This window comes from Gasterosteus aculeatus, chromosome 17 (assembly GCF_964276395.1).
Source record: "Gasterosteus aculeatus chromosome 17, fGasAcu3.hap1.1, whole genome shotgun sequence".
Classification (NCBI taxonomy): Eukaryota; Metazoa; Chordata; class Actinopteri; order Perciformes; family Gasterosteidae; genus Gasterosteus; species Gasterosteus aculeatus.
In genome coordinates, this window is record NC_135705.1 from 5912281 (window position 1) to 5926329 (window position 14049).

Consider the following 14049-nt stretch of genomic DNA (forward strand, 5'->3'; position numbering starts at 1 on the left):
TATCTGTTGGGACTGTGAGGCAGCATAATCACATCACCACACACAAACACACACTCTCACACACACACACATTTGCCCATATTTCCAAGGTCAGTTGGGTAACATCCGGGCCGGGCTGATCATTTGAGAGATTGCAGTTCCCGCAGGGATGCACCAGCTCGGATGACGCAGTGAGATTGGTGGATTCCAAATTGACAGGTGAAGTCATTGGGTGACAAAAGGTGACGTTAAGGTGCACCTGCAGTGTGTCTGAGCAATCGGGACAGATTCTGTCAGAAACATTGATTTCAACGGAATGGCCGCCTCACCATGCGACTTGCCTCACGCGAGAGCAAACCGAATCATTTTCAGATGAAGCATGCCTTCTGTTATTTCACAGTTCCACCATCACTTATGGGTTTCTCCCTGTCTTTTCCACCAGTACGCTACCTGCTGAAGAACAACGTGAGTCCGGACCTCTGCAATGAAGACGGCCTCACCGCTCTGCATCAGGTAAGGACGTCCGGCGGTCTCTCTCTACCCGTTTGTAGGGTCTGCGAGAGCGAGATAATTAATCCTAATGAGCTCCAACTATCTTCATGAATGATCGTGCATGGCGCCTCGGTAGCACGTCACGACTCTTTATCCCCCCATTTCCAGTCTCTGGCTTTGCACTGTCCAATGCAAAAAGATCCCCTTTAAAAATAAAGTAAATTATCGTTAAGAAACTGCAAGAATGAAAGCAAAACCTTTTTAGTGGCGCTGTCAGTGAGAGCGACGTCTTTTAAATGATATACTCTGATTCAGGCTTTACATTGTACATATATATATATATATTATGAAATCACAGCCACTTCCTGAGGGTAAAAGAAGTGAAAGTAATACAGCCTGTGTGTGTGAATTAACATTTTTTTCAGTTTTTTTTTTTAAGCCAATTGAAATTCAATTATAATTTCCTCAGGCAGTTCACACGGCATTTAGATGTTTATATAAACAATGTCTAATACATTCTGATACGACAAACTTTGAGCTATTCTTCAGTTTATTTAGTTCAAATATTAAATATATTCTTTGTTTTGTAGAGCAGCACTGCGACTGCTCTTTTTAAAAATGTATTAATGAAAGTCAACTTTACCATCTCAGTTTAGTAGACGTATAATTAAATCTTTTCCTGGTGTGATTAGTTTGCAGTAGTGTGAATTAAAACCCTTGTACAGAAAAGTGGTGATTTATTTCGACACTGAAAGAAATGACTTTTAATAGTGAGGAAATGAGCTCGGCATTGGGTAAATGAGTCCGTTTTGATGCAGGGAATTCATATAAGAGATCAGGCTCCTTTTCTGTTGGTAATTAGGAACGATAATCAAAGCTAATCCAAATCAATGCTTCAAGTCACTCAAAACTGCTCATTCATCTGTGCAAATAATGAATCATTACATGTCTCATTTAATCACAAATCAGTCCCTTTATTTAAAAGTTTCCCTTTATTCATCTGACTTGAAGCCGTTTCCCGGCACCACATGAGACCGCCCACCATTCAAAAGCGTGTTTGTAAGCTCCAGAGAGTGAAACAAAATCGTGAAAACATCAAATCCTGGTTTCATCAAGGTTGTCTTTGGTTTCAGACTCATATTCACACACTCGAGTCTCTTTGCAATGAATTCTTCTTACTCGTTCCACTGAGAGATTAGCAAACAAAATGAAATCATGAGCTAGTTGACGCTTTTTTAAAAAAAAAATGTATAATTTGATGCCACCGGTTAACAGATGTGACATCGTAACCATGGAGACATGGTTCTGACTTGTCATGATAAAAGGTTAGCTTACTTTGAAAGCTTACAATAAGTATTGATGTGGTTGCTACATACTTTTACTGTGGACAGAGTTGTGTTACCTTTGGTTGTCTTTAGCCTGAGAACCCTCCTTTAAGATCATTTCAATTCCATTTTCAAGAATAATCCTACGAATTTGAATAAATTGATCAAGTTGATTTGTTGTCTCTGGCTCCTCTTTCCCTCCTCTCTTCTCTTGGCATTTTCTCCCCTCTGACCTTTTTGTGTGTCGTCCCCCCCCCGACCCCCGCCGGCTGCCCAGAGCCTAATACTGCGGCTCCTGCTGGGAGGCGGTGAAATGAACAAGGGGAAGAGAAAATTGAAGTCCATCAGTCACCACCGCTGTGGCTGGTGCTTTTAAACGCTGTGGGGCGTTCGCCGCCAAAAGGTCGGATTGACCTTTGGGCTCTGAACGTGTGTGTCTACCCGATAATTTATTCGAGCGGTCCAGCCTCCACGCCGTCTTCAAGATGAGCCTTTTTCACTCCCGCTGCAATTCGACAAATATCACCATCCACATGCAGGCGAGACACAATAGAGACAGAAACACTCATTGGGGGAATTCCTCCATGTGTATACACACACACACACACACACACACACGACATATGGCAGAGGGTGAGATAAATAAAGGGAAGTGGTGGGGATGTTTCTATAAATGAGATGTCATAGCGATCAAGGACTGTTCTCTCCTCACTGATGGCAAACATCAATCCATAGATGGCTTTCAGGGGGACTGGATGTGGCAGATCACACACACTAGTGTATAGACACTTCAATATTTATTATGCCCTCCCTTGGGTTCAGTTCTGACAGAGAATGTGTCATTTTCTGCAGTTTGCTGGCTGAATCCCAATGGGACGATTTCAGTTGTTGGATTCTTGAAGTCATGTGGACCACTTAACGTTTTTCTTCCTCTGTTCTTCCTTGCGATATTTAACTGAATGCTATAGCACCATAACCTCCACTAAGAGTAAAGGGCTTTTTTGTATTTGATTTATTAGTTCAAATCATTTAAGACACTTTTCATATACAGCGGGTGCAGACTTCTGTATAATTAACAGAGAGCAAACATTCCCTCATGAGAAAGGAAAAACCTTTAAAGGGTAGAAACCCGAGGGAGGGCGTCCACACGCCTCGACTTTACAGAAGAGAGAGGGACAGAGAGGTGGGGGACATACAGAGACACACACACAGCAGCTACAATAATAGCACGACAGCTATTCTAGCAATAAAAGGATGACGGTGAAGCAGCAGGAAACGGTTGCTTTTTATGAGCAGAAACTCAAAGTAAAACACGGCTCTCTGAAAGTACGAGCAGCAACGCGCATCTCCGAAGCGCCGATATCAGGGCTCCAAAATGTGCATTTAAAATGTGCACTTTCTCCTGCAACAGAAGCGCGGACAGAGAGAGACGGCTGAGGCTTTTTGTTCCTGTGTGGTCCCAGACGTCTCATCAGTTAATTCATCTCCGCGTCACGTCACACTTTTCGCACCTTGAACTCAGCCCACCAGCCTTTCAGCACCATGTTCTTTTTCCCGGATTCATTAATGACCCTCGATTTAGTCTTCCCTGGACTTTGGTGTTATAGTTGTGTTGTAAAATGACTTTCTCAGAAGCCGTTGGGTGTCGCACGGGGGCCGAAGGTGAAGGACGGTGGCCGAAGATTTAAGCCGCCGCCCCCCTCCTTCCTCACGATTCGCACGAGCGAGTCGCGTCAACTGTGAAGGCTTCTCATCCTTTAACCACCCGTATTCTCCGCCACCCGGTCGGCCTCTTTCAGCCGCTCCGTCTCCTCCGTTTCAGCTCTGAATCGACGGCCCTCGCGGTGCCTGGTCCTTGACAACAATGCCCTTCTGCTCCTCAGACGCGGACCTCTCGTCCCACTGACGCTGGTCTTCCCGAGCCTTTTGTTAGAGCAGCGCTGCCGCCGTCGTGTGAACGCTCTTCAATAAAAGGCCGATCATCTCCTCGCTCGCCTCATCGTCTTGTTGGCGAGGAGGAGACGCGTGGAGGACTTTTGGATCTACACCTGGCGGCTGTGTTTGGAGGCCGGTTAGCTCGTGGGGGCCCCAACGCGGGCACGTTTTGTTTAGAGGGAATGTCTGAGCGATTTAGTTCAGTCAGCCAGCAGGCGGGTTTATGCAGAAGGAGGTTAAGAGATTAGCCTTGTGTGTAGGTTGGAGCCTCCTGACGACGTCCGTCACGCCGCTGCCGCAGGACGGAGACGGCGGCTCATCCGTCAGTGTGCGGAGGATGTCTGAGACGTGCTTTTATGTCGCTTCAGTCTCGCTCTTGTCAGTTTTAGGATGCTGCTCAATGCGATTTTGGTGCAAGAAAGAAGAATTAAATGCCTCCACACACACACACGGTAGAGTAGTACATTTGTGACCCACGCTGGCCCTTCTTTTCCTCTGAATGTGTGTTGCCTGGTGCTATTTTGATGGCAGTCACATCGGAAGTAGTTGACTCAAATAAACCAGTAGCACTTCTGCTTTTGGGAGCTCTAGAGGAAGATCTTAGTGGGGGAGTTCTCGCCTTCCTTAGCTGAGCATCACTAACAGTAACGACAAGTAGTAATTATAGCACTGAACTTTGTGCACACGGATCTTTTTGTGTCAAGTCTGTTGCTGATGTGAAAGACGTGCAGAAAGATTTTGAAAAAGATTCAGAAAAGTTATTGACCCATGTGTTTTCCAAACTTCCCAAACTTTTTTCACATTGATGCCAATTTAAGTTTTCATCAAGCTTTCTCAGTCAGATCTCATCCTTTACTAAAATGTTATTGCGTAGAAATATGACATCCGCATTCTTATTCCTCCAGCCTGATTTGCTGTTTGTTATGTATTCATATTTCAGAAGTGGACAGGTATTTAGAGGTATGTAACAATGCCATGAAATGCCCAGATGCGTTTTCTACTATTGAAACAGACCTTGAAATTATCCTTATGTCAGATTTTCTTTCTTTGTGAAATCTCCATCAACAGAATCTCTGTAGATAAATATGCCACTTTTAATGTCGCCATTCAGTGGCCTCTACGATTCTGACTGTAATAAATCATTGAAATGAGCTTGTAAAAATGTGATAATGTTATCACATCTGTTTTTTGACCAAAAATCCCCCGCTGTCACAGGATGTTTGTCAACCAGTAGTTTCCAGTCACTCAGCCTTTCTGTTTCCTCCGAATCTACTTCACCTCTCATTTGCCTTCCTGCTATCTGCCTCCTGCATCTGTGAAGTAATTTCATTTCCTCTCCTGTGTTGTATATTAATTTATATACACACACACACACTCTGCGTAGCCTTGGCGGTCGATGCCACACAACTCCAGCGAATTCACACAGCTTATTTTCTCCTGACGTCAGTGTGGTCTTTTTTTTATTGGTGTTTTGAGCGCTCGGATTAAGATTTGTTTTTTTCAGACGAGAGACGGTGACAGAGATGGAGCACTTGTTGCTGAGGAAATAGATTGTTGTTCAGTGATTCACGCAGCACCAAAGGTGACGCTGTCGGCCATCAAATCATCCCACGGTCGCAGCTTCTGTGCTCCGTTCCTGCTGTTTGGGTTGCACCAAACACTCACCACTGCAAGGAAAAGCGTCCAATGTGTGCTAGAATTTCACTGCTCTGTGGAAGACATGCTGACTGCTTTCTGCTCATTCTCGTGCTCATTTTCAACCTGTTGTCTAGACGACGCCATTAGGATGCTGAAGGAAAGACTGCTGTTGATTTCGTTTCACCAAACGGACCTTTTGTATATCCTCCACTCAGCTTCCTCTTCTCTTTCCTCACTGGTCCTCTGCATCGACGTTTGTACCCTCCTTAGCGGTCTCACTGGCCCTCGCTCCATCGCTCGGATACTAGAAGCCTCTAGAGATGCCACTTGCTCATCCTCTATGTAAATCATCAAGAAAGAGGAAAGAGTCTGTTCTGCGCTCCTCAGCTTCTCAACGTTTCCATGGCGAGCGCGTGCAGTGAGGGGGGGGGGGGCACACTGAAAGACGCAGTGCGAGAAGGAAAAAGAGTATGCGACATCATCACGACGACAAGCCGCAATAGGAATTCATTGCGATATTCTCTGACACCATATTTTATTATTTGTTCCCCATAAAACATCAGTGTTTGCGCGGATGGAGCCATTTGGTGGGTGGCTTAAGATTGATTCGTATTATTTTCTTTTGGTTACCAACCCGTTTATCCCCGTTTTCCTCACTGTGTCAGAATCTCTCAGTGGGCAGGATCACGACGGGATTAACAGCAGTCAGCAGATTCAGCGTTTGATCCCTGACAGATGAATCGTTTTCCATTTCAAAGCTTCGAGAGTCGAGAAGTGACAACGGTGGCTTCACACAAAGGGGAATGAGCTCCTGTGGAAGAAGCAAACAAGCACGCAGCGGTTTTCTGGAACGAAAAAAAAATAGTATGAAGTATTTTTTAGGACATTTCTTCTTTGATATTCTGTGCACGCAGCATAGTGTGGTCCAACATAACTTCTGACGGATCGGACTCAAACGCACAGCAGCACGTCGGATATCCTTGCTCCTTCTTGCTGAAATGACACTTTCAAACTGAAAACAAGACTTTTGCGCTGAATCCTTCAGGTTTTTGATCATAGTAATCCCAGTTTTTAACTACAGACTACTGTCTCTCTCTCTCTCTCACTTGTCTTCTCCTTCGTCTTTGTCTTTGTTCAGCGGCGAGACACTCGCTCCAATTAGCTCGGGTGGAGAAAGACTTCTGTTTGCAGAGTCGTTTACAGAGAGAAGTTCTCTTTCCGCCCCACCCTATAATCACGCGAGAGTCTAGCAGGGAAAATACTTTCTGTCTGAGTCTTTGTCTCTGTGGCGGGGTGGGAGCCATGTCTGCATTTGCAGCTTCTGTCACAGATCCAGGGCACAACCCACACAATGGCTGTGATGTCAGAATGACCGTGTCCACATTTGCTTAATGCGTTCTCAGTCTTGCACTCTGCAGTATGCGATAAGGGAGGTTTACGGGGATTGGGTTTGACTTGGTAATGGACTTCTCGTTCATTTGTGCTCTTTGTGCGACAATATGTCTCTTTCAATCCATTTCCGACGCAGCTCACTCACTGTATGAATCAAATGAGGCAGTAGAATGATATTTAATAACATGCAGAGGAAATACATTTCAATTTCCTCCAAACACGAGGAAATGGTGGATGAGTTTTCATACTCCTTAATGATTCTGCATAAAACAGCAATGTTACATCATTTCTGTCCTGCATTCTTATCTCTTGTTACCCCCCCATCCTGCCCCCTTCCCCCCTCCAGTGTTGTATAGATAACTATGAGGAGATGGTGAAGATCCTGCTGGGCCGAGGAGCCAGCGTCAACGCTCAGGACAACGAGCTGTGGACGCCGCTGCACGCCGCCGCCACCTGTGGCCACGCAGGACTGGTCAAGATACTCATTGCACAGTAAGACGTGCAGACATGCTACGCCACAGCTTTCATGCAGCTTTTTAGAATTGGACGGGAAATAGACATTTCTTAACATTAAATTATGCCGTTCAATGGGATGAAAATATAGTGTGATACACAACAGTTTTAATTAATCTGCTCTGAGACATTAATTTCGACAGGAGACGTTGATAAAATGGGATATCGTCACATCTCCAGTCAATAAACAGTCATATTTAATTATCTCCCATCCATACGACATGCAATGATTAACAAAGTCCTTATTAGCAGTCTTTGTTATGTAAATGTATTTCTTAATCCAATTATACTGATGCAGTTTTTTCAAGCGACAAACAAAGGTCCTCATGTGTTGTTCATTTCTTTCTTCTAACACATTTGCATCCCAACAAATGGAATATATTCTATATTATAGAGTTCCATACGCTGTGTTACTCTGGCCATTGATTATGTCCTCTGATGTAACAGCATGTAGACACTGAAGGAGACACACACGTTTGCAGCATGTGAACCCATTCATATGGTTTCTGCCTGTATGCAATAACTAGAAACTCAAGCACACACACACACAACCACACACACACACACACAATAAATCCATCCCCACTACTACCATCTGTTGATGTGCAGGACTTGCCGATCCACTCATTATATCCCTCGGCCTCATTATCCACAGTGAAATTACTGATTAAAACTCCCTGAATGACGCTGGCCAACTTGTTTGGGACTGAAAGAATTTAATTAGCATCATCAATTAGTTCTCCAAATGAGATTTAATGTGCCAAGACTTTAAGTTATGAATCGTCTTTTTGTTACAGCAGGTTTTGAGTGTAAAAATACAGACCTTAGAAGCGTCGCTGATTGTTATTATTATCTGAAAACCTTATCTAGCTTTAATCTAGTTCATCTAAAGCTCGTCAATATCATCTACCTGCTCGTCTCCAACAGCGGTGCCGATTTGCTGGCGGTCAACTCCGACGGGAACATGCCGTACGACCTGTGCGAAGACGACCCGACGCTGGACATCATTGAGACGGCTATGGCCAACAAAGGTAGAGTTTCGATACTCTGCGGTGGCACCACCGCACACAATCTAGGCTCCGTGGTCACAATCTTTGAGCTGCAGATCGCAGGGGATAAGGAAGTGCAAGTAAAGCATTGTTAACTGACGCGGCTAATACAACCGTTGAGGGAGGCGTCTCAGTACCTATTTCCTCACCTGTAACAGTGGCAGTATGTCAGCAGGAGATCGTCCAGGTACACGGCAGCGAGTTGGTGGCCTCAGTCCCGCAGAGACTCCAGATTCACTCTTTGGGGAGCTGCGAGACATTCGCAGTTCCATCACTCTCGCCGGGATGCAGATTGGGAAACTGTATATTCCTGCTGCATCTCTGCAAACCGGCGCGGTCTTCAGGCGGGCGCGTGGACACGCGGTTGGAGAACGAAGCACGTGGCTCAGAGCATTGCTGTGGTGTGAAGTGTGGTTCATTCAAACGGGGTCGGACTCTCACAACACTTCCAGTTCCCCAACCGCCTCTATTGGAGACCATTTGTGACAGGGCAAACTGAAGCTTTCCAAATAAACCCAGTACTTCATTTCCCTCACTCATTCACTAATTCATTTCTATCGCCGGTCTCTCCCGTGTGTTTTCCGGAGGGTTTATTCGTTTTTTTTCCTTTCTCGGGCTGTCGGTTGCTGTCCGTTTAGCGTGTTTAAACTGCTAGCGAGTGAGTAGCTAGAGACGTAAAAGGTTACACTCCCTCCATCAAGGCGCCCCTTCGGCATGAAAGTAAATCCCAAATGCTTCGTGGTAAACAGGAGAAAAGTGCGTGCAGGCGGGGTGCTGCCGGAGGGCATCACGGTTGCTCGCTCATATTTCCGTAGACAATTAAAGGTCTAAAAAAAGCCTTGTTATGGTAATTGCTGCATCGTAAACAACTGTGGGGTTAATGGTTTTTTTTTTTAAACCGTGCAAATAGACGATGGACCGTTGTGGAGGAACACGGAGGGAGGCTGCGGGTTTGCAGAGGGGAAAAAAACGAGTGCGGCGGAATATGAGGTTCTGATTTTGCGATGGGATCTCTCGCTGATAGCGGTGCAGGAGGTGACAAGAACAATTATAGAGCTGATCACAGGCAGCGTGCTGATGCTCACTGCTCATTATTAGCACTGTATCGCCGGGGCTAGAATGGTCTCTCCAGAGACGGGCACTCCGGTACTCTCACGCGCACACACCCACGCACGGACACACAACTATGTAGTCATTTTGTTGTCATTGAAGGACACAGTTACACTAGTTTTAGTCTATTTTTTTTTTCCATGGTCCAATGTTTTTGGCCCTGGGACACGGATTTTGTTTTACAAATGACTTGTTTTTCTTATTTACATGATGACATATTGACAGTTTTCTGACTATATTTGTCATTGTGCGACAATGAGAAATGTTTGTTGTATTACACACATTTTTTAAATTCATTTTGGGGGCATTGTTAAGCTCAAGGGCGTCACTGCAGCTGAATCAAAAGATGTTTGAAGCCAAAGAGACGGATGCTCGCTGACAGAAAACACAGGAAACAAAACAAAACAGTAGCTGGAGGGATGCGGAACGTCGAAGTCGACAAAGGGGACCGTCGTCCGGATTCCCGCGCCTTCAAAACGCCCTCGGGTTCTGATTCTCGTTATAAATTCAGAGTGAGAAAAACAATTTTCCTCACTGGTATGTCTGTTTTGCCATGGCTGAAAACAAGAGTGGAAGTTGGCCTTGAAATGGGGGCCGGGGGGGGGGGGGGGGGATGTTGGCTGAGTGGATAGATTCACCTCCGGCCTCGCTCGCTCATGTTCAATCTTTAACTCTACAACACAGGAAAAGTTGCGGGTCCAAAACACTGGCGACATCATGTCATGGGGATGACGACTTCTGCTTTATACAGAAAATCGAGGGATCCTCTTTAAGTGACTAATCCTTGTGCATATTCTTTAAGCTTCGATTTCCAGCAGCTGTCACAGCACTCGATTCATTGTCATTTTTAGTAATTCACATTTTCAGTCACACACTGAGAAGGTAAAAGGTCACAGTTCTGACTGACAGGCAGTTTCCATTACACATTTCTTTCAAATTTGTTGGACAGTACGGTACATTAAAGCTCAGCCGTGGGGGAGGAAGTCAAGTGGGCGCCTTTCAGCGTGGAGTCGTACCTGGCAGTGAGGCAATAAATTAGAGGCGCCGTGACGGACGGAATCACCTGAGCTTCGACTGGGGCCAAACGCCATTCAACTCTTTGGCAGACGGTGTTGGGAAAGGCAGCATGAAAGACAAATATCCTTGACGGTCAAATTGTTTCTATCCGCACTGATGGCAGCGGTGTGTTGATAGTTAAATGCATTGAAATAATTATCTGCCAATTTCTAAACGTTACTTAAAATGTTTCTTTAATTTCTTTTAATATCATTAAACATCCGTCCGCCTTGTGATTAACGCTGCGGTTTGCATGCACTTGATCGACAGGCATCACGCAGGAGATGATCAACGAAACGCGAGCCTCGACAGAGATGAGGATGATGGGAGACGTGCAGGACCTGCTGGGGCAGGGAGAGGAGGTGAACCTGCAGGACTCTCAGGGAGCCACGCTGGTGAGACGCTCGCTTTGACGTTTCACTACCGATCTCCATTTAAAACAAGATGACAAAAGTGCTTTTCTTTAGAGTTCAGGTTTATCGTCATTTGGGCTTTATAAGAAAATGTCTCTCTTTTAGGACCAGGTTATTGATTGACATATGCATATAACATATGCAAAGTAGCAGTTAAAATGATGATTACTAGCAGCATGTGTGTGTTTATTTAAGTTTGTCAGGTACAATACATGAGGTAGCTTAAAGCAACCAACAATACAAACCACAACAACTTGTCTCATTCACAGCTGCAGCCTGTGTTGACTTGAGATGGATTCCGTTCATGTACACAGCTTCATTAGACAAGCCAATATTTGCATATGAATAATATGTTGATGGGAAAAGGCATAAAGTTTCTTTTGAAATATAATTAGGGAGATGTCCAATGATCATCAACCCGCAGCTGTAAATGAGACTAGAGAGCTATAAATAAAGCTAACTTCATCACAGACCAGAGTTCATGCTACTTTTTTCAAATAATCAGAAATTACGCCTCTGCACTGAGAGGAAAAGAGAAAAGGCAGGTAAATAGTCAAAGGATAGTCTTTTTTTAGATAGATGCACCTTCTAATGATCTGGGCTATCAAACTATTACAGCCTGCCTATCGTGCTTAGGGTGCACAGGCGTAACACAAAAATGTTGAAAAAAGGGTAGAAAGAAAAGGGTAGCCTTGGCAAAGGTGGAACGGCGGAGATAAATAAGGCGTGTGTACATTAACAATAGTAAATAAAATGTATTAATAATTTATTTATCACAAAAGACAACTGAACGGAAGCAAAATGCATCAGGGTCTCAAAGGCCAAAACAATAAACAAAACCACCCAGCCAGAAAACAAAGGCGTTCTGGCCTACCGTGGGAAAAGGAACAAAGAATACGCCCACAAAACAGGAGAAAAAAAGATGAATGAATAAACAGAAATGGCAGAGAACCCTCACACTTCCCACCCAAAGTGGCAGTCTGAACGCAGACACTACACACTGACCGTCTGCTCGTTGTCAGGACGAAGAGAGAACTGGGTCAGGGAGCCTGTATGTAGCCCACTAATGGCCTGATGTCTCTCAGGTGGCTCTGCTCCAGGTGAATCACCTGAGAGAATCCCCCCCGCCCTCTTCTCAGGAGGGGGGCGGAGTCACGTCAGGGGCCGTAACAAAAACCTTTAAAGCTGATTAGAGCGTTTAGATTTATCATCTTATTAAGTGCAAAGCAGAAATCCGTGATACGAAAGGGATCTGTTTTGTTTGTGAGCCCCGAATACACCTGGAGTCACAATTTAAAAGCCGGACTGGAGAATATAATAATCCTTTAATGAGGAATATGTAAGTATTACATCAGGGGTAGAAGATCCGATTTTGTAGCATATATCTTACTAAAACTCCTTGAATGTGGTACGACGGGACCACGAGGGAGAAATGAGCTATTGTTCGTGCTCACAGCTACAACGGCTCAGCTTTGAGTTCGACTCCCATCAAACGCAACGAGAGCAGCAGCAGCAGAATGCATGCTGGGTAGGCAGACGGGCAGGTAGGCCAGTCATCTCACAAAGGATAGGACAGCGCGTAGCAGTCCTTCCAAAGACACAGAGGCAATATCCTCTGTTCTCTTTGTCAGAGCGCTGGAGTCATTCATTGCCGTCGGGAACGTCAAGAGAACTGCGACAAAAACAGTGTCTGTGAAGTAAATTGCCTCCCCTTAGCTTTAAGGGAACACGAACACACCGAACTAAAGTTGAGTTTCACTGCTCGATTCATGCAACTGGATAGGACATACACTTACAAATGGGACAATCTTGGCTGTGAAAAGAAACACAACCCTGCATCACCTTGAATAAGTAAAACCAATGCGCTCTATTAATAAGCAAATATATCTGATAGCTGCTTTAGGTGAGAATCAGGGAGGCAGCGAAGGGCGTGAATCTGTCCATCGTGTTGGTTTGAAACGTGCGCTTTCATTCTTGTGTTTTTTCATTCTTGAGTGTTATTTCCGAAGCATTAGAAAGGACGCATGCTTGGGACTGACATGCAGACTCGTTCTTCTGCTTGAAAATTGTGAACCACAAACAGCAAACTTTGTATTTCAGTGCACTGATGCACATAAAGAATGGAGGGCAAAAAGGATCATTGGCGTGATTTTTTTTCCCTGAGAAGAGCGCAGGATGCCGGATGCCTTAATGAAGTCTTTATTTTGCATCAGGGATTTAAACAACGTGACGGATCAGTAGATGAAAATAGCCGTGGGGACTTTAAATGGTAGTACTCCAAAATAACCCTGTTAAGTCTAACTACGGCTTGTCCGATTAAACTTCTGGTCCCCTTGTTTTGTCCGTCCTCTTAATCTTCTTTGGGACATGATGCAGCAAACTAGAGCATGCCTTCTTAAAATATCAGGAAAAGAAGAGAGGAACAGACCTGGGTCTGGTAGGAAGTTATGTAAGTTTAATCTCTTCGTTTTCCTCTGCAATCCTTTTGTTTTGATGCGCAGGAGCAGTGATTCTCATCCCGTGTGGTCGCAAACGGGAGAGGATTTATTTCACTCATAAAGTCATCTCAGTGTGATTTAAGTTGCGAATAAATGAGAAATGTGAATGAATCAAACCCCCAAAAATGAACTACTGACCAGATCAGAATGAAGGGACACAAATGCCTTTTTCGCAGCCGGACCGAGCACTTCATCGGCTTAAAATGATGGCAGAGTTAAAAAAATAATAATTTCTAGTAAACTGTAAAGAAGTCTTTATTTTCATTGTGGCTCTTTGCAGCTACACATTGCGGCGGCGAGTGGCTACGTGCAGGCTGCAGAGCAGCTGCTGGAGGGAGGAGCTCGCATGGACCTGAGAGACTGTGATGGATGGCAGCCGCTCCACGCTGCAGCGTGCTGGGGTCAGGTAAGGTCAACTTAACAGGAAACCGATAAGCTGGCATGCACAAAGGCTCCTGCACCCATCGACACCATTTGCTGCCGTTGTTGTCGTTTCAGATGCATGTGGCGGAGCTGCTGGTGTCACATGGAGCCAGTCTCAATGCCAAGACCTTCCTAGATGAGACCCCCATCGGTATATTTACACCTCGACACTCTTATCAATACACCTGGTGGGGGGTTAACAAAATAAAAGTTTCATCTCAGCGGG

The 14049-nt window shown here is 44.9% G+C and overlaps 1 protein-coding gene across 4 annotated transcripts in view; it reads left to right on the forward strand.

Moving 5' to 3' along the window:
* The window catches only part of ppp1r16b (protein phosphatase 1, regulatory subunit 16B), a 50460-nt gene that overhangs the window by 32453 nt on the left and 3958 nt on the right, over positions 1 to 14049 (forward strand). For all 4 annotated transcript variants that reach the window (XM_040203951.2, XM_078091752.1, XM_078091753.1 and 1 more), the window contains 6 exons: positions 422 to 492; positions 7108 to 7253; positions 8202 to 8305; positions 10760 to 10884; positions 13681 to 13806; positions 13899 to 13974. In XM_040203951.2, the coding sequence (XP_040059885.2) occupies positions 422 to 492; positions 7108 to 7253; positions 8202 to 8305; positions 10760 to 10884; positions 13681 to 13806; positions 13899 to 13974 (648 nt within the window). The remainder of the gene's footprint in view (positions 1 to 421; positions 493 to 7107; positions 7254 to 8201; positions 8306 to 10759; positions 10885 to 13680; positions 13807 to 13898; positions 13975 to 14049) is intronic.